The sequence below is a fragment of the Periplaneta americana genome, chromosome 16 (genome assembly GCF_040183065.1).
Source record: "Periplaneta americana isolate PAMFEO1 chromosome 16, P.americana_PAMFEO1_priV1, whole genome shotgun sequence".
NCBI lineage: Eukaryota > Metazoa > Arthropoda > Insecta > Blattodea > Blattidae > Periplaneta > Periplaneta americana.
Genome location: NC_091132.1, coordinates 166,586,553 through 166,612,886, shown reverse-complemented (window position 1 = coordinate 166,612,886; position 26,334 = coordinate 166,586,553). Strand labels below are relative to the sequence as shown.

The following is a 26,334-nucleotide window of genomic DNA, read 5'->3' as shown; positions in this document are numbered from 1 at the left end:
TTCTTCATTTTTGTGTATATACTTGTAACACTTAATTACTGATTAAATTTCCAACTTCTTTACCGTGTTAATATTTAGGATTAACCCTGCTTGACTAGGTTCGAAGTCTTATGCTTCATTGTCCAAAACCTACTGGAGATTCTGCGCTATCTTCTGGTTTCCTATTGTGGTGTGAGTTCAAGATTTGGTCGAAAGCATGTGTGTTTTGAAATTGAGTTGAGTGTTCAGGATGTGATGTAGGCTAGGTGTTTTTTCGTATGTTTATAAATTTAAAATTGTTCTCCGGTGTCAAGTTTCTGGTTTTTTGGCAGGTTTTGTAGCATTTTCATGTCGTTGTTTATGTTGCTATAGCTGTGGTTGGAGTTAGTGATTTTTCCTGCGTAGGTTGAATTGTGGAGTTCAGGATGTGGGTGTGTTTTTGTATGTTTATAAATTTCGTATTGTTCTAAAGTGTCAAGTTTCTGGTTTTATGGTTGGTTGTGTAATATTTTCATGTCGTTATTTATGTTGCTATAGCTGTGGTTGGAGTTTGTGATTTTTTTCTGCATAGGTTGAATTGTGGTGAACTTTGGTTATGGCTATGATATATTCCCTGTAACATGTTTGAAATGATCTTCCAGTCAGTCCATGTAGAAGTTGTTGCAACTATTACATGATAATTTGTAAACTCCTGTTAAGTTGCATTTATTTGTGTATCTTGTCTGTGTGTTAATATGTTTTTGTAGTGTGTTCTGTGTTCTGTATGCAATGTTGTATTTTTGTTTCTTGAATGATGATGTAATTTTGTATGTGTTCGTGTTTTCATATGTTGGTGTGATTATTTAGAAGCATTCACGGGACTAATGTCATCAAAATAATTTCACATTTTAATTCTGTAAACTTAAGAGGAATAGTAAAACGTAACTGATTACCGGTATCGTGTTTGTTTAGCTGAGATGACTAAGACATGTTGTTATTCACTGCTCTGGAGTAACGGTTAGTACATCTAACCATGAAACTAACAGGCTAGGTTCAAATCCTGGTTGGTGCAAGCTACCTAATTGGGGTTTTTCTCTGGGGTTTTCCCGTCAACCAATTGACGCAGAATTGCTGGGTAACTTTCGACGTTGGACCTCGGACTCATTTTACTATTATTAATGCACATATCATCATATCCTGGCTTAAGTTTATGATTCGGAATGCTGTACTTGTACAGGAGTGTGGGCATTTGGCTACCCAATCATTCACTCATAGAATAGGAGTGGTAAGCATAGTAAGTCTCAGGCTACAGTCTTTAGGTGCCTCCTCCGTACAAGAGAGAGAAAAAAAAAAAGGCAGGTTGTTACTAAATCCAACTTCGCCGGTTCGAGTCTCTTCGCTTTCCAAGAGGTAAGTTATAAAATAACAGATATTGTATGGATGTAATGCACAAATTATGGCATGGTGCTAGTAGTAGTAGTAATAATTTATTTCCCAAAAAGATTTTCACAAATCATGGCTTCGTAGTACCTAGTAGTAGCAGTAAATACAGGAAAAGGAGATAGATTGTAGTGAGAGTATAAGATGGAAAAAAAGATAGAGGTAGTAACTAATTTATTAACTTCTTGAGAAATAGTTGAATGCAAAAATGGTATATGTGCAGTTAAGAAAATATCAAATTCTTCCCCCTTCAAACCCCAACCCAGAGCTTTTAAAATTCTGCGCACGGCCCTACTTGACTAGTTCGAGTCATAGGATATTGAAGTGTCACAGCTCACGGCATACTTGATCTCGTCAAACGTGTACATTACGTCTAATTCGTAGAAGTAATGTGTTGGATAAGTACTTTAAGGAATTATAATCCGTGAGAAATAGTTATATTACACTGAGAGCGAAATATCTTCTTCACATTTGCCTTTGAAACACAGGTATATAGCTAGTATATATTTTGCTAGCTAAGTGTAATTTATATTCACAGGCCTTTTTCTTTCTCGTGAATTTTACTCTGCTGGACTTTATTTCTGTTTTTCATTCAATTTGTGGTATTTATGAAGGATAATTGTTAATTTTCCGTGTTATAGCATTAAGATTTGTTACAGTATGTAACCTTCATTTGGATTGTACTTTAATGAGGTTAGGTCAGATATATTGAGTAAATCTTCATTATAATTGGCCTTTTGTATTATACATCATAGGTAGTTGCACGCTCATTGTACAATATGGAACTGCCCCTTCTGCTTTTCAGAATATGTATGACAGTCACACATACTGGGCATCTTTTTAGCAATTCACAAAAAGAAATCAATGTCTCATTTTAGTGGTAATCTAGATTTCATTCCACATAGCCATAATATATTTATATAGGCTATGTTTATAATAAATAATATACATAAAATAGGTAATGAAAATTTGTCAAATTTTGTCGTAAGTTTTCAGTAAAGATAAAAAATATATTTTATTTTTAGTTGAGATCATGAACTTTTTTTACTGTAAAGATAAAAAATATATTTTATTATTAGTCGAGATCATGAACTTTTTAATTTGTTAGGTATATGTGTATTGTTTAAATATTCTTATCAGAAAACAAATTAAAACTTCTGAATTTAAATCATAAATCACAAAGTTTATATAAAGTACAGTGTTTTATTTACAAATCTTGTCTCTTCACACAGTGTTTTACTTCTCTGCTACTAAATGGAACAGAAAACTCCAACTTTCTTATTATAATGACGGATTTCATTAACACCATATGCAATTTCAGAACACCATTTAGGTGGAGCCACAATTTGTCCGAGGGGAACAAATGCCATGTGTCAATTAAACCTTCATTGACTGATGCAAAAGCCACACATAATAACGTATTCGTGCTGCTGGATCGCCTGGTTGTGAACGTTGGATTCTTGTAAACTTGTAAGTTTTGAATTTTAATAAGTCTGTTGCTTTATTTGCATAAAAATCTGAAGAAAAAAAAAAACACACTTGTACTAATTTCGAGAGTGATTTTGTTGGCGTATGTTCTATTTGCGCCAATTTCGTGTGGTTTTTTTTTTATCGGTTACAAGTACAAGTTTGCTCACATTTTTTCTTTCTTTATGCACTGAACTTCAAATTTTTGCACGATATCATGAAATTATTGCTGTTCTGGAAGGAGAAAATTTATCAGGAAATGACTAAAATAAATTTCGCATGCACACGACGAGCTAATTTGTATTTAAAATGATGTTTGCATAGAAAAAATCCGTTGTAATCTTAATTCCATACTACAATACTCCGTATTTGAACAAACATGCCACAAAATCCTTCCGCCCCCCCCCCCCCAACTATTGGTTGGTTCTATGTTTACGCTGGAAAACGAAGCATGTGTCGGCACGTCTGGGGTAATGACAGATGACGTGACGTAACAGCCATTTATTTCAAGTTAGCAACTTAACATAAACTATCGAATGCTTGCGGAATTTTTTCAAGAATGTACTTAAATTATGAAGCATCTGAATCATATAATAGACTGTTTCTGTAGAGTTTCCTCTTATCATGTTTGATCCTTGAATTGCCTGCAAATGACTCAGTCACTACAGCCTACACTCTATTATTGTAGGTACTTACATTACAGGACATTTTAAGAACACGCATTTTAACATAGCATCAGTACAATATTCTAATATAGTACAAGGAGCAAACAGTAACAGAAACTGATTGACCGACCAACGTTTCCACGTCTTTGTTTGGGTTAGAGTTTTGAGTGGTGACACAGCTGTTACACAAGCTCCTTATGTTGTCACACCTCATTTTGAACAGTTCATTACCGACCCCGCCTACAAATCATATTCTTCCTTGACACCCGTTATTACTTTTCAGACTGCTTCAAATATCGTATTTCCTTTTGTGTTTAAAAAAACAGCAAGTTTTCCATATGAAAAATGGAATGAATTGTCTGACTATCTTTGCGAATTAATCTATACTTTCCTAAGACAGATTGATGTAATTATTGTCGGACAACATTTAACTATGGGACTAGTAAGAGTAGAAATCGAGACGTAAAGCACAACATGAGTATAAATAAGGCCCTCGAGCATCCTTTTGTAATTTTTTATTTGGTTATTTAACGACGCTGTATCAACTACTAAACTACTAGGTTACTTAGCGTCGAAGGGATTTGTGTTAGCGAGTTGGTATTTGGTGAAATGAGACCGAGGATTCGCCATAGATTATGTGATATTAGCCTTACAGTTGAGGAAAACCTCAGAAAAAAACTCAGCCAAGTAATCAGCCTAAGTGAGAATTGAACCCACTCTCGAGCGCAACTTATCGGCAGGCAAGTGCCTCACCTGACTGAGCTACGTCGATGGCTTCTTTTGTAATTAACAAGAAAATTTTCTTAGATAAACTTTTTGTACAATTTTGGCAACATATATTTGGATTCATATTTGAATTCCTCTTTTTCATTACCATTAAATATCTCCCTAGCCATAAATAAGATCATGTTACATAATACGATAAACATACTGATTACTGAATGTTTAATTGCATTTATACATTGTAGATTTCAATACATTCGTATTTTATCACTAATTTTCAGCCCATTGAAAATGTGAAAGTAGACCTAGATTTTGTTACAAAAGCTTTTTCTAAATGACATTTAAACTTAGCAACATGAACTTCAGTACACTGTTACTACTTGCTTCATTCTGATAGAAATGATAGAATCTTAGGGAAACAGAAAAGGTTAGGTATTGTGGACATATCATTCAGACTAAAGTTTATGTAATATGCAATGATTATAAAAATTAAAGTTTTTAAAACATAATTAAATAGATAAATCTATAATCATCAGCAACATCTTAAAACTAACACTTTAGATTCAAACTGAGTCAGGAAACATGCGGATTATTGTTTACAAATAGCTGACAATGAAACTGGTGTTATAATAATTATATCTAACTTGAATATACCCACTTTGATCAAAAAACAAATTAAATAGTTTTGAGCATCTTATAAGGTTATTGTATTATATCTACTTATATTCCATGGTATTTGTACATTGCTTCACAGCTGGAATATAAAACATGTCAAAAAATCTTAATAGTACTACAAAGTCTTAATTATAGTCACACTCTAGATGAAATATATACAGAAGAGTTTTACAATAGACTAGTACAATACAAGAGGTTAGTATCGATACTTAATACAAGACAGAAATATTCGTGAAGCATTGTTGAATGTCATAAATTCACCTACAGAATAGAAGGCGTGAGAAATTAGGTACTTCTTTAATTTAATCGTAAATAATCTTATGTTTTCAGTTTGATTTTTTTTTATATCCATAGAGAAATTATTAAAAATTTTTACTGCCATATAACGCACTTCTTTCTGATAGCATGATGGAGTATGAAAGACATTTTTATGAGTATGTATACAATGAAAAAAATGTTTAAAATGTTATGTTTTATTTAACGACGCTCGCAACTGCAGAGGTTATATCAGCGTCGCCGGATGTGCCGGAATTTTGTCCCGCAGGAGTTCTTTTACATGCCAGTAAATCTACTGACATGAGCCTGTCGCATTTAAGCACACTTAAATGCCATCGACCTGGCCCGGGATCGAACCCGCAACCTTGGGCATAGAAGGCCAGCGCTATACCAACTCGCCAACCAGGTCGACTGTATACAATGAACTGTTGCATTAGTTACAAAGTTTTCACGATTACATAGAGGAAGTTTATTAATGAAAACATATACTGAGAAGCCATTTTGTAGTTTTTTTTAAATGGTCGTACACGATTCCCTAGATTTAGCACCTAAGTTACTATTATTCTAATTACTCTTTTTTTTATAATATGAATATACTGTTACCATTTCAAGAATTTCCCCAGAATATTACTCCAAAACTCATTTCCGAGTGAAAGTATGCAAAGTATATCGTTCCTAAAGTATTGTTATTTACTATCTCTTGCATAGATAAGATACTGTGGAAAGTACCTACCAATTAATACTAAATTTCTTCCATGCTTTTGTATAGCTGATCTTAGTGATTGTGAGTTGTTCCCAAGTTTCAGAAACCACTGATAATAAACTTTCGTTAAGAGTTTACATTCGGTAAAACAATGTCAATTTCTTACTCTCGTTTTTCAGTAACCATGGATTTAATCAAGAAGGAACCTATAATCGACTCATTCGATACGCCAACATGTGATGACACTGATCTGCAAGAGAAAAAGCATCCATCAGAGGTAAATTAAAAGTCATCATTGTCTTTTCTTTGTATGTGATATGTATAACAACGTACAACAAGCCAAAAGCAAACATTATTAGTGTAAAATCCACACTGTAAGCTATTCAATACCTGCAGTAAGGAAGTAGCTCGAGTTTGGCAGCTTTTTGGCAAACTGAAATGAGTCTTGATGACCTCTTACTGGTAATTTTGAATATGGAAGGGCCGTAACGTCACGGACGTATTTGTAACCAAAAGCAGCTATCTAGGATTAAATGTAGTCAGTTGTATTTTCGTAATACATCTTATGAAACCCACAGGATATAAGGAGATGTAATGTCCATCGTAGAATTTTCTATGCACAGAAGTGTCCACACTGTATTTTCCTCCACTATATTGTTCAATCCAAAGGGTCCATCGCTGGAAACGTTCACAAGGCAACTAGTCCATACCAAAATGTCCACATGGTCAAAATGTCCACGTTGTAATGCAATTTCAGTACGATACTGTGACCAAGGAAACTGCTGCAACAGTCTACATAATAGTGAGGCGGAAAAGTTATTAACACAACATAATTACAGTAACTGGAATTCTGACAAATTTTCAGTCATGGCTGAAGTTGTAACATCACAAAAAGGAAAGCAAATTCTAGTAGTAGATGGTCATATGTATAATTCTCACTCAAAGAGTAAAAATGAAGAGCGTTTTTAGTGAAGAAATTGTGAAAAACTAACATGTAACGCTCGCTGCATGACAAATAACAACATTGAAAACATTAAAGTCAAAAGGAATAACGGAGGAAATCACAAACATTTGCTTGACCTTGAACATGAATAAAAATACACCTACTAAGCGAGCACACAATGCAGCAATTCGAATAATGATTAGAAATAACGTAATCAGAATGGTGAATAGACAGCAGAATCGGATGTGACCTCGAAATGTTTTCAGTTTGAAGGAATTGGAAATAGTTGCACTGTATGAAAACACAATAACAGGGGAGCCTTTTCTACTTGAATAGGAATGTTGTAATTTTCTTAACTTAATGAAATCGTGTAAATTCTGTAACTCCTCACCTAGTCAATGATGTAATTTTCTTATTATTATCTAATTGCGTAAATTCCGTGACTTCTCACTTATTTGCATACATTTAGTAACCATTTTCATTATTAAATTTGTGTCGCAACTGCTATTAAAATAATTTAATTTTCCAATAATTTAATGCTAATATCTAGTTGATTCAACAGATAGATATTGATAGAGATTATTGCGTGGACGTTTTGGCATAAGAAAACTGGACATATTTTTAGTGTGAACATTTTTGTTTTTGTACCTATATTTATAGTCGCGACGCTGTTATTCCCGGCGTGACTCCTCCTCTTTGCTTACATCTTAGGAAGTGAAGGTAGGTAGTATCGTTCGCCATTTTTGTTCTTTCGTTGCTGAGCTACCATACGAGGAATCTATTTGCCATACCGTTAAACATTATCATGTCGTAGCTCCTATGATAATAAATCAAACGCACTGTAATTCAGCAAATAATTGAGCGGCAAATAACGTCTTCATGTGCTTTCTGCGAACGCCAACGAAAGAGCCAAAATGGCGGGCGATTATATTAAGTATTTATCGAGCCTTAAGAAATGAATAATGTCTTCCTCAGCGAATCACAAGATGCACATGTTTAAATGTAAAAGACCTTCAACGCGATTGGCTGCCGGAAATTAGAGTTACGGGACTATAGTGTGGACATTTTTGTCATTGAACTAAATATCGACTGGACATTCTATGGTGAACGTTATGACCTGCAAGCTACAAATTTTAGAGGGCAACTCCCAAATATTCATTGCACCAAGAAAACTTTGACACATTATACATCACAGTGTAATAAAAAGAACCATACATCATACAAAAGAAAACATAACATCTTGTTGTTTTTATAAAATTTCTTAACAACATGGCGACTGTATCAAATTAATCCAATATGGCCACTGTATAGGGTATAAAAACGTTTGCAACATCAGAAATAAAGTCACGGCCATCAATTTAACACAACACAAGAGTTAAAAAGCTACACAAGAAATTAAGAAAAAATACTCAATCACAATGAAATTTAAAATCACAGACTTAGTAACGAATTGTATAAATATCTAAATCAGCTTCAGAACGCGCAATGTACCCTTAACCATGCAGCTATGCATGAATCAATGCAGTATTCAGGTGAGTAGAAAACATCCAGCAACCGAACCAAGTATTTTTCTTTTGACAAACTACACAAAAAATCTGTAATTATAATTACATTTCTCATATCACTTGCAAATCATTATTGTACACTTAACTCCACAAACTGCAAAAGCCTTGTCACTGTGATGAACTAATTCCATAGTATTATGATCTACCGAAGTACATATGATATTTCCGTGCAGAAATTCTGCGTCATGTGATGAAAGATGAGTGGAACAGAGAAAAACTCTCTCCGTCCCACTCATCTTTCATCATATAATTCAGTAGTGCCTTGAAAAGACTAAACACTCCTCACTCCTCAAATTTTGAGCTAAACTGAACCAAGCAATTAATTGGTTGATCACAACCTGAACCAACGAATTATTTTATTTTATTTTTATTTTATTTTTATTTTATTTTAAATCCACCACCAACAGAAGCAGGCTTCCAATTACAGGTGGCTTACATAGATATATACACAAAATACATGATAAGAGAAAAAAACAAAACAAACAACACAAACGAAAGAAAGAAAATACATAATGGTAATAGATGCTAGAATATAATATTACAGTTAATATAGTGCCAGATGTCAATATAATGATGAAGCATTATTTAAAAACTACAGTAAAAACATTATAATACACTTCTTCATAATTTAAATATGTAAGGAAATACAATTCTTTTTAATATTGTATGAAATTTTTCAACTGTTAAACTGAAATCCAATTGAGAATCACAGTTTAAAGACAGAGAGTTGTAAGTATTACACATAACAAACAATGGAGAGTTCTTGAAGAAGACAGTTATAGGAATAGGAATAACAAAAGGTTGCCTATGACGTAATTCTGTTCTTTTTACATTTAACTGAAGGAATTTAAGATAATCACAATTATTCAATATACCGTTAACAGTCTTATAGAGTAAAATTTGGCTATTTATTAATCGTCGAGATTTTAAAGTTTTATAATTAAATTAAAAAAGTAACTGATTACATGAAATTTGCTTGTCATAAGACGACACGTAACTGTTAAAAACATTAAAATGTCGAAACGACAATATACTGCACAACTCCATCTATCAATCACAGTACCGTCATCTTATAATGTAATACAATAACTCATGTCACCAATAACGTCAAAATTTCCATCTTATCTTTAAAATTTTCTTCTTCCTAAATCAGAAATACATTTTGCGGTAATTTAGCAGAAAGTGTCTGTGACATCACTGCTCACTCAATAGACCTACAGCTTCTTTCAAGTACCTGTGACACAGTAGTGTATATTTGTATTATTAATCAATTAGTACAGCATGATTTTTAATATTTACTGCATTATTTTGTGTAAATAATGTAAGTAGTCACTTATTATTGTATAAAAGTTCCACATTGTACTTTTGCTGGATCGTTTGATCCTCCTCTCTTGGCGATGTGCCATTTTGTTTTCAAGTTTGGTTCCGCAGTCTCTTTGCTACGATATTTAAAGTTGTGTCCATTAACCAGAAATACGCTGAAGTTAGACTATGTCTAATGTTCAATGTAGTATTCTGAAATCACATACGAATATTATTTTTAATGGAGCGTTTGGATAGACAATTCACTTTTTTTTTAACATTAATATACTGTAAACTCTTTTTTTTTTCATGTCTTCAAGGCAATGAGTATTTCTATCTTAACCTAGACTAGATGGCAGTTCGGAAGGCAGTCGGCTGCTATATGCACTGTAGCATTTCTGGCATGTGACGTCACAAGATTGTACAGTAGAACCAATCAGAATCAGTCTGTAACAAGTACTTCCCAAGTTCGTTTTTTCACGTGTGAGTGTTTCAGTACATTGAATAAGTAAAACTAACATTTACTGTGTGTGTGTGTAAGATAAGTAAATGGAAGGAGAGACTGTAAAAAAACAAGTACTGCACAGGCAGGTGCAGAAAGTATTGTTTAAGATGTATAATTATTTTAAAAACGTTGACGAGCAGAACGCTGCCGGCCATCTTGATGCTGGCTATGACATTGCCAATGTGCAAGAAACGACTGCAGAAGTATGTGGTGTGGGATTGAGAAACGTGCAAAGAATATTGTTAGTGAAGGAAACAGGGTTTGTTTGGTGTCATACTTACAGTAATCAATGGCTAAGTTCATTATTGTCTTCTGATAATTTAAATTCTCTCCTGCGCTATTTGTATTGCACGTGCTCGTGAAGTACGATGTGGCAATGTTGTATGCTGCCTTGCCCCCTCTATCTGTCTCTCTCGACGCAAATGCTAGCAGACTACCGCCTTCCGAATTGCCTTCGACTCTAGTGACATAGTATACCATTTATCGAATTGTTGGCACCTGTCTGAAATAGCTCATTACTTCACATGTGAAATAATTTTCTCTACCCTCTACAAAATATTAGTGCTACATATATGACAGGTAATATAATTAGATCGGTGGTAATACTGAATTAGTACATATAATATATATTATACAACATAATAGTAAACATGATACACATTAACTGTATATACTCTATAAATACAATATATGCAATTAATTCATTTAACAAAATCAGCTCGGTTACGGTGAACAAAAACATATATTCTGAGATTATGAAATTCATATCTTTTTACCATAACTGTCGTCCACACCTGTGGAGTAACTGTCAGTGCGTCTGTCAAATCCCGGTTGGGGCAAGTTACCTGGTTGTGGTTTTTTCCGGGGTTTTCCCTCAGGCAAATGCTGGGTAACTTTCGGTGCTGGACCCCTGACTCATTTCACCGGCATTATTACCTTCATATCATTCAGATGCTAAATAACCTAGATGTTGATACAGCGTCGTAAAGTAACCCAATAAAATAAAAATAAAAACCATAACTGTCAATAAAATTTGTATAAGCTAAGAAAATGTTCTTCCTACGTCACAAGACGTTACAGGGACACAATTATGATAACAAAATTCGATATACAAATTAACAATATTTACATTTTACACAATATATACAAAATAGAGATCAAAATGAAATACAATATAACATAGATTGATAAATTAAAATAATATTAACACAAAAGTCTGAATGAAAATGCAACTTACTCAGTATTAGAATCAGAGCACAATGTAGTCGTAACTTGGTGTTTTACATAAACAACATTGACGATGGAGCACTTGTATTGTACTATGAATCATAGTTTATGAGTACTGCTTACAGTTCTACCACAGTCTAGTATATACAGTCACAAAGCTTGAGTTGTTGAGGGTACTAGAAACAATAGACTGTGCCGGTACTATTTCGCATTGTCTGTGATGAGGCGATTGTAGCGATCCTAGTGGTTAGCAACTATCTATGGATGCATATTCCCTACATATTGAGCTTCGTCACTGTATATCAGAGTGCTGCATTGGAGTTAAATTGCTCGCTTGAACTCAGTCGAATGTCCCACGCTCGAGTGAGATAAGATCGGTCGTGATACGCTCGTAATAAATAGAAGCATAGTACAAGGTCATCTCACTGACATGTGTTATCTTGTATGGAAGGCGACAGATAAGATACACATATGTTTTGCTCACACGGTAAAAATAAGGCTTTATTTTCTGCGTTTATGAGAAACGTTTAATGGAACGTACCAAAACAGTAACATGAAGTTATAAGTAAAATGGTATGAAAAACTTCGATATACAGTTATTATTCCTAATTAATAATTATTCAATATTTGATTTACCACATATATAATATGATAGGTCCATATATAGTGTTCCGCCTATATATTGCGACAGTGTAGAAACGTTTTACAAAATATTATTATATAGCAGTAAATTAATAACAATATTAATACAGTGATAACGTCACATAAAATATAATAAAACGAATAATCATGCTGCACAACTGTTACAGACGCAAAGATTGATACGCTAATTATTAGAGATTATTGTTATTATTATTGTTATTATTATTATTATTACTATTATTATTATTATTATTATTATTATTATTATTACTACTAGAAAACTTGATACATTTGTTGCATTATCGTGATTATGTTCTCCGTTTATAATAATTACACTTACATCCAATAACATCTATCAGATATGGCAAAAACAAAATCACTCCTGTGTGGGAGGAAAAGAACATTTACCTACGACATTTATATTACATTTTAAAGCAAGTTTTGTAGTTGTACTAAGTAGAGGTTAGTTAAACACTGCAAAATTTTAAATGATAAACATCTATGATGTTACTACACAGTTCATCACTGTAACATGAACGAATGTCTAACGCTCGGCTTATACCGTTCGACGATTTATTGCTCGCGACAATTTTACCCATCATGCATGTGCGCTACCTATCGGATTATGCTATGAACTACTTGGCACTCAAGCGAAAATGTCCGATGCAGACCTCTGCTGTATATACTACACTGTGGTTCTACCTTGGTTTGCATCCGTGACATAATAGATGTACCAGAAGAAACTACTTGATCCGCTGTACGTTTGGGGACAGAAATTCACTGCCTCATCATTACTAGTTTCAAACATTACTACCCCACTTACTGCATAATTTGGATACATAAGTAACATGCTTTAGTTACATCTTTAATATAGGTGTTTTGAGTTACCTATATATATATAACATTTACCTCTTTACTTTTCAACAAGATCAGGAACCTCAGATGATAAAGGCATTACAAAGACGTTCATTGTGTAATGCATGTCCAGCAAGTTGGATTCAGTCTGTTCGTAAGACAGTTTGTAATGCTTCAAATCATATTCTAACACAGTGATTTCAAAGCAAGCGCATTTTTCTGACCTTGATGTCGTGTGCGGGCAGCAAGTTCTAAGTATGGAAAGAGGAAGGGTTGTTTATATGAATAAGCAGCCTTTTGGATTAAGAAAACAGTGGTGCACGAACTTCAAACGGAACGTGAAATTTTATGTCGTTATTTTTATATGGCTTCTTTCTGTTTAATATTATCTATATTGTTTGTAACACAAAAGTACTAACACTGATTTCTTAATATTGCACTTGTGTTTTAAATCTTAATAACATAATAGAGAGTTAAGAAGGAATATTCACTTAAATTCCATAGTAGTATAATATCCCACTGTGTTGTTTTTTATTATTAATCTATTTTTTGTGTACATTTTATTCAGTTGTCGGTTTCTGGTTTAATTATGTAAATCCTATGTAATTCTAATCTAATACTATACTGGGTGTTCAGTTCAAAATGTGTCATGGCTTGCTGTATGCCGTCATGTGGCTAGCCGATGAGCCTAGAGAATTCAATCTTCCTACACTTCCGCAAAGGTGTATAACCTAAGAGGCAGAAAAGTTGCCTAGCAGGTACGGCGTTCATTCTGAAGAGTAGTACCGATACGTACGGTAACGCCGGTAGTGGCAGGAATGTGAACTGTTTGGAAATACGTACTGTCGGGAAAAGGGGGAGAGGGTTAAGACGATTACTTATTTGTTGACATTAACTTCGACGGTCAACATGGACACGGAGCATTTGATTTGTGTTGTGGAATGTTACCGTACGCAACCGATGATAACAAATACCCTGCGTATGACTTGCCGGCGCAAAACACAGTTCGAAAGAGGTTATGGTAGCACACAGACCGTACAGACCGCCATCTGTTGCTACGACGTTCAAGTTATACCGTACACGTTCTCAAGTTCAGATTGAAAAACGCCTTAAATAATAGGCAACTTCTCTAACATATAAGCTGAGACTCGCTTCAAATCGTTGACCCAACAACAGTGACGTCATGACACACTTTGAAATGAACACCCAGTATGTATACTAATGTGTTTATTTTTATTTTTACTGTGTACATTTTTTATGTGATTCGTATTTGATTCCAACAACATTTATATGTATTTCACACTATGTTTATTTTTATTTTATGAGGTAAATTTTTATGTAACTACTTCTTTTGATCTCATTATGTACCTAAATTGTATCAGTATGTAATTACTTAATTCTGATCCAGTTTTATTTTAAACTATGTAAGCAAGTTTTAATCCTGGTTGAGTGTAAGAGAAGGCCTTACGGCCTTAACTCTGCCAGGGTAAATAAAGCCATTATTATTATTATTATTATTATTATTATTATTATTATACTGTATTAAGTGGATGAAACACATCATTCATAAAGAAAGTGATATTCCAAAGAAAGAGATTGAGTATGACATGATAAGTTGGAATTTATATTGATAGTATCTTTAGCCTTACAAAAGTAATCAGTAAACTAATCAAAACAATATTACAGTACAAAACAAAGTTATCTAGGTACTGTATCTGTTTTAATTGTAACTAATATTACATAACGAAACTCTTATCGCATTATGCTTTTAAGGTGATATTTGTGAGCAACTTCCTATCATCAGAATATTAAATTATTTTCTCGAAATCTGCTGAAGCTATAGAGATGACATTTTTACAACACATGGGCACGTATCTTTTGCTTATGATGTAACAGTAGTTGCTTTGTTAATTCATTTCCTTACAAACAATTTCCATGCGAATAGTTTCAAAATTTTCAATACACTATCTTCATTAATACGTATATAAGGTATATTATATTTACGAAAACATTCTGTAAGGCTACTAAATAAATAGGCCTATACCTGAAAATTTCACTTTCCTATACGAAAAGTTGAGAAAATATTTCTTTTGAATAAAAAAATTCAAACTTGTGAAAAATGAGCATTAAAATTGAAACTTACATTCTTATAATGCACTTATACTTCTCAGACAGATCTAAAAATTGACATGGATACAGTTTTAATAAGTTCTCTTCCCTTTATCTATTTAATCAGTGCTGGCCATCCCTGAACACAGCTCGACCAAGCGGCATATACCACCTCTTTCATCTGTCTCTTTCCTTTCCGCTGTAAAGCGCTCAGGCTCTCCTGGGCTCTAAAGCGCGCGCTTGCTCCTGTGGGCATCAATTGACATGCCTGTTCTAACACACTGTAATCATTTTAGTACCTATGATACCTCTATGTTCTGTAGGAAGGGAATACTTTGGCTCTGCGTGTGAATGAAATAAAGGAAGAATGCTTGGACGACAGCTGTGATCAAAATTCTGAAATAGAAGTTGATGAAATACCAAAGCCTATCAATGTTTCTCTGGTGAAAAAAGAAAATGAGGTAAGTGGAAGCTTCAAATCTTAAGACAGGGGATAGTTTTAAGCTGCTAAATGTAAATTTATTAGTTACTTGTCGTATGTCTATGTTCTGCAGGAAGAGACAGAAACGAAGGACGACAGTTATGACCTCACATCAGAGATTAAAGATGGTGAAACTTCTGTGCCATTTTATATGTGGGAGAAATGTGAAGTTAAGGTTAGTAAAGTTTACAAACTGTACTCTTCTTCTATTGATATTTGTCTTGTAACCCATTCTATCTCTATAAAACTGTATGCACGGACTCATTCCATTTCAGATCAACACAGTTTGGTATTAAAAATCTGCCTCGATGTTTCAGATTTTGATGAAACTTTCTAAACCTTACATAGGTATGATTGGAAATCATAAGAGAAATGTTGTCTTACGCTTAAAAGTTATTAATTTTTTATTATAAAAATTGCTGCTTCCTGAAATAGTTAATTATCATTTTCTCTGGAACTGGATGAGATACAGCCCAGGACAATGTCTCATTTTAAAATTGTTTTCGTGGACTTTACAGGGGATATAATATAAAAATTATCTTATAAATCAAATAAAAATGTAATATTCAAATTTCTCAATTTTTTTTTTTTAATTTTGAAAAAAAAAAATCACAAAACTACTTCATGCTATACTTTTACACCTCGCAAAGTTTAATTTTGGGATCATACTGGGGTCAAGTGATACAAGAAGTAGGATGTTTAACATGTAAGGAGAAATAGCTAGCATATCCAATCTTGCTTTTGACTTAAGACAAATCTAGCAGACTTATTACTGGCATTTTTAAACAATATGGTTGTTTCTTGAGCTGCTGCCAGGAAGTCAAAAGGAGGACAGCAATGGCCAAGGAAGCTTTTAATAGAAAAAGGAGCATCTTCTGCGGACCTCTGGAAAAAGAACTAAGAGGCTAGTGAAGTGCTTTGTATGAAGTGTGGTATTGTATGGGACAGAAACGTGGACATTATGACGAAGTGAAGAGAAGCGAATAGAAGCATTTGAAATGGGGATTTGGAGAACAATGGAACATGTGAAGTAGACAGACAGAATAAGAAATGAAGCTGTGTTGGAAAGAGTGGGTGAAGAAAGAATGATGCTGAAACTGATCAGGAAGAGGAAAAGGAATTGAGAAGAAACTGCCTACTGAAGGATGCACTGGAAGGAATGGTGAACAGAAGAAGGTATCAGATGATAGACGACATTAAGATATATAGATCATATGAGGAGACAAAGAGGAAGGGTAGAAAATAGGAAAGATTGGAGAAATCTGGATTTGCAGTGAAAGACCTGACATTTTAGCGTTTCTTATAGATACATATATAGGGACAGAATATGTAATTACATAAAATATGGGCTCTGTTCATCACCTGTGATAATTGTCGACAAAAGTGTTGGATAGTCAGAGCTGACCTGCAGAAGCTCGCTCTTTGGACCAGTTTCAGTGAGCCAAAATTAGAACTTTCCTCTTGATCTGCAGATATTCTTGCCCTCTGATTCTTATTAGAAAGGACTTACTGGTCAGTTAGTGTCATGTTGCATGATTGTGCGGGAAATTCTCTTACAGCATCCGTACAGTTCACATCTTTTTACCTTGTGACTTTCACGTTTTTGGTGCATTGAAGCAGATTAGGAAGGGTCCACTGTTTTTGCTGTTAGATATACTACAACAACACTTCTTCTGATGCTACAATCACTAATACCACCACCACCACTAAGTTTATTTATAAATTTGTTATTAAAAAATGTTCTTGTTTTTATCTTACGGTTCTAGAAAGAAGATGAAGAGGACTGTACATTGTTTGAAGATACTGAGGATCCTTTGAATGTTGAAATGGATTGTTTCAGTATAAAAGAAGAGATATCAATTGATGAACATGAATTTGGAATGCAAAATATGTAAGTACTGGTAACTTTTTCCTTGAGCAATTTAATGTAACTTTTAGATGCTTAAGATTCTACTTACTAGAAAGTAAAACGGTTCTAATTATTAAAGTAGAATTCTTTAATAATCACTTCATTCAATCAAGAACAGACATAACTTATACTCCATTTCACTAGATGGATGAAAATAATTAACTTTCGTTTAGGGGGAGTCTGTATTTCCATATCTTACAATGTTAAATTCCTCAATTTTGGGTGCACTTTTCTCAGAAGTTATGAAACATACAAATGTAGAAAAAATAGGGCATATGTAACATACCTTTATACAGGGTGATTCACGAGGATTTACCATCCTTTATGGAGCTTATTTCCGAAGACATTCTGAACAAACAATGTCTTATAAACATTTGTCTTAGAATCTCATTATTTTCAGAGTTATGGTACACCAATTTGAAATTGTTTGTAAAGTACCATTATTCTTGAGTTTTAAGGTTAATAAAATATTACAGATAAAGAATGAACTATTCAGGAGTATCATTTTTTTTAATTAGCTAATATTCTGAAGGTAGAAATGTGTTGTGAATTCCATAGATGCTTCGTACAGATTTTTTTTTTTTCGATTCTTAACTACAAAATTATATTTTCTTATGCATTTATCGCAACATTTGTTACTAATCACGCCACTCTTGTAAATTCTTCAAGACTGTACATTAGGATGCATAATTGAGCTGTAAAGAATCAAGTTCCTAAAGTCGTATAATTTGTAACAATTTTTTATTAAGTGTGTAAGAATGGTGTCTATTATAAAATTACTAGAATTCTTGTCAGATATAAAACACTTTCCTTAGCTTCCAGAGAAGTGCTTTCTGCCTTTTGTAATTTTTTTTTTTTAAGTTTATTTATACACGCTTTAATATCTGTTGTCATGTCGCGTGTATAGAATCTGTGGGTATACCGGTAAGCGTTTTTTTACTATTGTTTAGTTCCTCTTTCTATTTTGAGTTGTAGATTGCTTTGTGTGCATGTTACTGATTACAGATCTGTTAGTAATGTTTGTGAGATATTGGTGATTGATTCGGTGATGAACCATGGCATGTAAATCTTCAATCTGGCACTTGCTCCCATGACTAAGTGAAAGCATGAAAAAGCCTATTCGCATTGGTCGGCCACGCGGTTTGAACGCAGGACCTTCAGAAAACGAGTCTCACATGAGTCTGAGTCAACTCGCTTGGTATAAAAATGTTGTTGTTGTTGTTGTTGTTGTTGTTGTCTAGCGCCTTGCATCTGGCAATGAAGCCATTAGCAGTCGTGCTTTCCAATACTTTTGAACTGTATTAAAATTAAAACTTAGAAAATAGTGATCCTAGTATCCCCTTCGACCCCTGCGGTGGTTGAGTGGTCAGACCTCTGACCTGCCACGCATGCAGCCCGGGTTCGAGTCTTGGTCAGGTAAAATCCGTAGTGACACCTGTGGCGTATAAGGTCGCAGTTCTGGTTATTCTCGGGTTTCTCCCATTCTTTCCCATACTAGGCGTTTACATATTTCCGTCACCATTTCTCCATTTCGTCATCATTCCATAGCATTCCTCGATCTCCGGCTGGTAACGCACAAAGGGGCTGGCCTAGGGACGAGGGGGTTGCCTGCTCGACAACTGGGTACGCAGCGAACCTTAGTGTAGTCAGCCAGTGTGAGTTTGGGAATGCGCCTAGCTTGAGGGTTAGCGCAATAGACCTTAACAGGTTGGTGTGCTGGGCCATAGTGCCTCCTTCCCGTGAATTCAATTCAATAGCATCCTCTTCTGACAAAATTGCCTTTTCATAATGCTTGGAGATTCAAATTATAGTAAGTATTGCATATGAATCAAATTCAAATTTCAAATTTATTCACAATTTACATTTGAAAAGATACATATGAATAGATACTCGAAATGAGCATATGCTCGTGCTCGGGTACAGTCCAGTAGTCTACATAAATTTTACAGGGATCAGTAATAATGTTGATGATAGAAATAATAGTAACAATAATAATAATAATAATAATAATAATAATAATAATAATAGAATAGCCGTGACGGAGATGATACAAAGATAGTAATACAATTAATTCATTAATAATAATAATAATAATAATAATAATAATAATAATAATAATACGACAAAAATAAAATAAATACTAAGACGGATAAAATAAAATATAAAACCACTTAGCGAGAGTTAACACAACTTAAATAAGCATATAATAACCAGAAAAAAATGACGAACTCGAAAATCAACAGAGAAGTTCATTGTATCGCAGACAACAGCAACCGCCGTATTGATATTGTGTTATGCATTATTGGTAATAGGGGGGAGCCGAAGGTCTACGTAACTGCCGTTCTCTTCGAATCTTCTCGTACAATCATGGGAAGTTAATGCTGAAAAACAAAATGTCTACGAGTCAAACTGTTCATTATTGCCAGGATAAATACATATAATACTGAAATATATTCATCAAGTCTCAGTTATAAATCTCCCCTTTTTTGCAAGAGATATCATATCAAAATGTTTTATGAATGGCGGGGAAAATATAAATTTCAAGAACTCTCTAGTGACAGAGATAGTGACAAGTACAATCAAGTGTACCTGTGGCGATGCTAAGAAATCATTTTTTGGAGATATACACTGTTATTAATTAAGAAAATGATCTATTTATATTTATTACAATGTTTTATCTTATAGGTTACATGCATCAGATAAATAATATAAATATTAGTAATATATAATGCTAGTAACACTTAAAATAATAATAAAATTTATCAAATATCATACAAACATTTTCACCTTATTTTTAAACTTAAAATTTTGTGCAAATTGCTTAGGTCTGGATTATTTTTTAATACTGAATTGTCTAGTCTTGGTCCATAATTCCTACTGTGTCTTAATCCAGCTGTAGTGTGGCATTTAGGTTCTGCCAAAAGAGTTGGGACATTTCTTCTGGTGTATTTCTTCTTATGTATATGTTTTTAATCATTTTATACTCGTTTAAACGAGTGACTTGTCTACAGAATTCCATCTGCATTTCCACCTTCAGGTACATGGTGGGGCAGAATGAACTCATGATTTTCACTTACGAAGTACCCATCCGATAGTTGGGGTCGATTTAAGCTAGGCATGGCATAACATTGGTCAAGATGTGCCATTAAGGTTAGAGTGTCAATTGTTGAGGTTTACATGGCAACGATTTCTGTTTTGTTACTGAAATCAAATCTGAATTATTTCAGTAAATGTACTAAATAAACATGCCCCGTTGGTCAGCAGAACATCGGGCATTCACTATTGAAACAGTTTTTAAAACACGGAGACTCGGTGATGACAACACAACAATTATTCAGGCGGCATTTCAACTTTGCTAGACATGGAAGAGTTCCGGATCGTAACACAATCATTAACTGGATTGAGAAATTATGAACAGTAGCTTCTGTAAGAGATGACAAATCTGCAGGCAGAGCTCAAACTGTGCCTACATTGGAGAATATCCCGCACCAAACTGTCACCTTCTGGCTATAAAGTGGTTTCATATGCAGTTCATGAGGATTCTGAGAGCTCCAATATCGCAAGTTTTGTTTATTTACATTACCAGACAGTAATTGAAGGGTTCAGAGCCTTAATGGGCCAAGTGCCATTTATTAAAAACAGAGAAAGCAAGGGTTAAAGTTAAGTGAATACCATAGCTTAATGAAGATTGACATATCATTTTGCTTTAACGTGTATACTTTATAATACTTGCTATATGTTTCCATTGAATTATGGTAATAACTTCATTTTAACTCCTGTTTTTTACGGTTTTAGTAAATAACGCTTCGCCCACTATGGTTCTAAACCCTTCAATTCGAAATGAGCTTAGTCTGACATTATTAAGTGACGAATAATCCCTGTATCTTCGTACATTGAATTAATAAATTCATTACAAAATTCCATTCTTGAGTTGAAGTCACAGTCCGACAACTCTTGCACTATTTGAATTTTGTATGTATCGTACTTAAAGTCTGTGCAATATCCGAATGAAGATAATTCATATTTGTTGATTCAGTAATAAAACAGAAATCGTTCCCACGTGAACTTAAACAATTAATATTCTATAGAGGGTCTCACGTTAAGAAAAAAGCATTCAGCATGTGGGGGCTTTTCCATCAACTATTTTCTTGAGAATTTTCATTGAAAACTAGAGCGATTTCATATGCTAAAATATTGTTACACCTCTAAAATTATCATACATTTAATTTCCGAATAACGGGGTAACAGCTAAATAGGTAGGATAGCCTTCCGCTTTCATCCCAAATCATCCCGTGGAGTTCAACAGACAAGTAGAGGCGGTAAAGTTGAGGCCAAGATTTCACACTGTTAAAACGCGCACAACATTGTCTGCGATGTTCAGAAAAAAAAAAATATATATATATATACATATATATGCAGCATATAATATGCTATAATTAGACCTCGCATTTTAGGCTAAATGCCTATTTTTTCTGCAGGAATAAAGTAACTGAAATAGCTTCACGATTTACATAAAATGTTAAGATTTCTAATGGGCTTTATGCTGCGTAATGCCTATTCCCCCCAATTATGAATAATATATTAATAAGTAATTAATTAGTTTAACTGCAATATGAAGACATATCAGCAGCCACACAGAGCAATGAGACGAATGAATGCATTAATAATAAGTTGATTATTCATAACTTAAGACATAATAAAATGAAGTTTCTAACCATAATATTTTTTACTGTCATTGTCACTGTATAGCGTGATACTTAATATTCACTAATTGCATCGTTATATTATTGTAGTTTGAGTGGGTAAAAAATATTAGGTGCCTAAAATCGTATTTCTAGCTTCCTGAAATTGTATTTTTACGTGCCTACACTGTATTTTAATGCCTATTTTGTATTATTTTATAGCCTACTTCAGGTGTTTTTCTTTTCAGGCATCATTATGGCATTATTAGGTTTTTTATCCTTTAGGCGGATTCCACGTGCCTTTCTTGTGCGATAAACTTGCGAAAACACTGTACGTGTTAGGAAGAGAGTGGGGCAGAGATACTATACCTCACTCTTTCTTGTAACGCAGGTATCTTGTGGGAGCAGTGTATTAGGCAACAGGGGCGGTTATTCAGGTGAAGTAGGTGAAGTGCGACTTGACCTATTTACGCGTAAAACACAATTTTATCTCTTATTGATAATTAATTCTAGTTATTACCGGTACCATATTTCTAAAATTAAAAAAAAAAGTTTTCTTTTCAGTCATTATGAACAGTGTTTAGTTGTATAATTAGTACATATAACCGTCTACTGAATAGAATAATGTCAACTGTTACGAGCGCCGAGCGGTATCTATTGGAACTTACAATACTGCAGAGGTGAAATTATATGGGCTTCCATTCTCATACAGCACTTGGTTTCCATGGTAACGTGACGTCACGCACTAAAGAAAGATTGTGTGAGTGAAGTGCGTTTCTGAGTCTTTCAGTTACGGAGAACTATCAGACTCGTTGTAGGTGGAGTAACCAGTTTGCAGATCTAACTGTAGAGAAGGGTTGCAGCTGGTCTCCAAGGCCGGGGGCTATTGTTTAAGGGCTACGAAATTTTAGAGTATGTACTACGTGACTCGAGAATACTATCCTCATTCCTTGTGTCCAAGCATCCACCCCTGCATTGGTAAATTAGATAGCTCTATGTTATCTTATCAGACACCCAAAGTTTAAAAGTTGTTTTCCGCAGCGTGTATTATTTCTTACCATGAGCTTGCCAGTTTTGTTCCATCTCCTGTATTTGAAAGTTTAACGCGCGCGTAAATGTACACATGTAGTTTAATACTGTGTACGTATATATTAACTTATTATTTAATGTATTTAGAGTATATTAGTGATAAGTGTATTTAGTGTATTAATCCTACATCACAGTGCATATTATATGTTTAATCACTATAGTGCTATTATACTAATACTTAGGTACCAGTACATAGAAAATATTGATAAATGAGTCCGAAATATGTATCCCGAAAATGACACGTTATATTATTTATTAGAAATGTCGTTTTCTAGATTTAAATATGAGGATAAGAAAGATGTTTTAAATTCTGGACGACCTACAGTTCCATTTGTTCTTTGTTTTAAAAAGTGCTAAGAAAATAGAGAAGTTTTATAAAATTCGAAGAAAGAAGATTTTCTGTTTGAAGAGATTAAATATTTCACTCGGAATGCTACATCACAGGAGAGATTTTCCTCATTAGCCCCATAGCTTTGCATAGAGATCTAATACTGTCCACCCTCGGTTAAAGTCAGACATTTTATGAAGACATCATCGACAGGTTTACCGCTTTAAAAGATAGGAGGATTGACTTGGTATGCAAGCAATTTAGTGAGTCCCGAAATAAATTAATTTTTCTGTTTTGATGTGTTCTAGAACTATTAATATTGCACGCAGTTTACGAATAATAGGCCTACTCATATATTGGTAAAACTGTTTATGCATTTGTGTATATGAACAGCACTTGACCTATTTTTTTTTTTTACGGAGAGCCGCTACTGTTAGGCAAGGCCCATAAGACCAGTGCTTTTTTCTTAACGTGGAATCCTCTATAACCTTAACCAAAGTTACGCCATACCTAGCATCAATCCACCTCAACAATCGGATGGGTATTACGTAACACAAAATGATGAGTTCATTCTGCCCCACCTTGTACTCCGTAAAACTGTTTCTTGCTAATCAAACAAAATTTTATTTCTTGCCCTAGCTCTGACGACAGCATCAATCATCAAGAAGCGACACCACATAACTCCAGAACCATCCGTGAGAGAATTTCAGAAAAACATGTAAAGGTTCGAAAGCATTTTCCCCATAAATGTGATGAATGTGGTAAAGGGTTCATTACTCCTAGTAAGTTGAAGAGACATTCACTAGTACACACAGGAGAGAAGCCGCATATGTGTGAATTATGCAAGGGGAGGTTTAAAAGTATGGATCATTTAAAAAGGCACTTAATTATTCACAGTGAGCAGAAAGCATATGATTGCAGCGTGTGTAATAAGCGGTTTCCTCGGATGGATCGGTTAAAAGCACATTCAATGATACATTTAAGTAACAAGCCATTCGCTTGTAACAAATGTGATAAAAGTTTCAACAATAAACACACTCTCAGAAGACACACGTTAATACACTCGGAAGAAAAACCGCTAATGTGCAGCAAGTGCAGTAGAAGATTCAGTCATCGCACTGCGCTAGAGAGACATGAATTCAACCACACTGGAGAAAAACCGTATGTTTGTAAAGTATGTGGACTTGCTTTTGTTCGGGTTGACGGTTTGAAAATACATGCTGCTTCACACAGCGAACAAAAGCCGTATGTATGCAAGATATGCTCTAAAGGATTCACGTCTTCTAATGTGTTAAAGAAACATACCCTAATTCATGGTGCAAAGTCTTACAGGTGTGCAGAATGCGATAAGGGATTTTTCCAGAAAATTAATTTGATTCGTCACCTACAGTCTCATACAAATCAAAATAAATAGCCGAAAGAGTTGGATAATTAAGTATGAGCTTTTATTGCTATTTTCTTTTCTTGCTTTTATCTTATTACATTTTGTGGAACTACAAGTTCACTGAATCTGTGTATAATTCCTATCGAGAAAGTGAATACTATTGTTTGTGTAGGGACTTGGTATGTGTGTTATGTTTGTTCTGAGCTCTCTCAAGTTGTGTTCTGCCATGCTCACCACATAATCAAGGAGTCGTACTTCATGAACATATTTGTATAGATTCAAATAATTTTATGAAATGATACCATATGTTAATTCTTTACAAATGTAAGTCTACAGTATACTTTGTGTATAGGAAAATATACATTTCATCCATATCATTTTATTTATTTTTTGCTTGGGTATTCAACGACTGGGTTATTTAACGTTAATCATATTTGGCGAGATGAAGCCAAGGATTCGCTATTGTATTGTGCCGATCATGGTTTTTATGTCCGAATGAAGCCAACTTTATCTTTCATAAATGCATATTTCAAGAGTTTTCCCTTTTAAATGCATATATATTCCCATTTTGCATATTTAATGTCTTTCCTTGTTTTGCCTGATTTTTTATCTAATGTCGAAATTTTTTTCAGACTATTACACTTTTACTACGTCATACTACTTTTGACCAATAAAACGGTACGAAAGGTCGTCGTTCAAGTAATCATGGCTGCTTATCGCACAATTTTTATCGCTTCCCTAGCATTTGTTTAATTTTATCGCTTCCCTAACATTTGTTTCTTTTTTTTGCCAAACTGCAAATGCTTTACGGGACTATAAAACATGCTTTGCGATCGTAATTTGTTTCCTGTCTAGATAGTCGACTGAAAATGGTGGCTCCATTCAAACATTTTGGTGAAGTAACAATTGAAATAGAATTTTAGTATGTCAATTAATATCTATTTTATTCAATTAGAATACTTTATTTCGTCTAATCTTAATATACTTTCTTCTGTTTTTGTCACTTCCTTACTATTTGTTTCTTTGTTTGCCAACATTTCAAACTGGAGATTCTTTAAGGTACTATAAAACGTGCTTTGCGATCGTCATTTGTTTACAGCATAGACAGTCTACTGAAAATAGCGACTCTGTTGAAACGTTTTGGTGAAGCTAACATTGGTGAAATAGAATTTCACTACGTCATTCAATATTTTATTGTATTAGAATACTTTGTCTTCTAATCTTTATATACTTTCTTCTAATCGTGGTATAGTCAATTAAATCGTACTCGAGTTTTGGTTTTCTCTAGATAAGTCAAAACCTCTAATGAGATTGCTGTTGATAAAAATAAGAATAATTTCCAAGAAATATAGAAATTGTCAGAAATAAAATCAACAATTATTTAATTACTATTGAGAACGTGAAAT

The 26,334-nt window shown here is 34.0% G+C and overlaps 1 protein-coding gene across 2 annotated transcripts; it reads left to right on the top strand.

Moving 5' to 3' along the window:
* Nucleotides 1-1,738: 1,738 nt before the first annotated feature.
* LOC138691796 (zinc finger protein 501-like) lies at nt 1,739-25,635 on the top strand. Of its 2 annotated transcripts, XM_069814208.1 has the most exons (7): nt 1,739-1,886; nt 2,720-2,868; nt 6,087-6,184; nt 15,379-15,516; nt 15,610-15,711; nt 17,303-17,427; nt 24,184-25,633. In XM_069814208.1, the coding sequence occupies exons 3-7, from the start codon at nt 6,092-6,094 to the stop codon at nt 24,956-24,958; spliced, it is 1,233 nt and encodes a 410-aa protein (XP_069670309.1). In that variant the 5' UTR covers nt 1,739-1,886; nt 2,720-2,868; nt 6,087-6,091; the 3' UTR covers nt 24,959-25,633. The 2 variants fall into 2 exon arrangements, with proteins under 2 accessions (XP_069670309.1, XP_069670310.1); XM_069814209.1 differs by lacking the exon at nt 2,720-2,868 and having other exon boundaries at nt 24,184-25,635.
* Nucleotides 25,636-26,334: the final 699 nt, after the last annotated feature.

Bases quoted from the DNA above. Each gene is read 5' to 3' on its own strand.
- LOC138691796 (XM_069814209.1), top strand. From the start codon at position 6,092: ATGGATTTAATCAAGAAGGAACCTATAATCGACTCATTCGATACGCCA. The intron at 6,185-15,378 runs GTAAATTAAAAG...TATGTTCTGTAG, and splicing joins AGAAAAAGCATCCATCAGAG to GAAGGGAATACTTTGGCTCT. The intron at 15,517-15,609 runs GTAAGTGGAAGC...TATGTTCTGCAG, and splicing joins TGGTGAAAAAAGAAAATGAG to GAAGAGACAGAAACGAAGGA.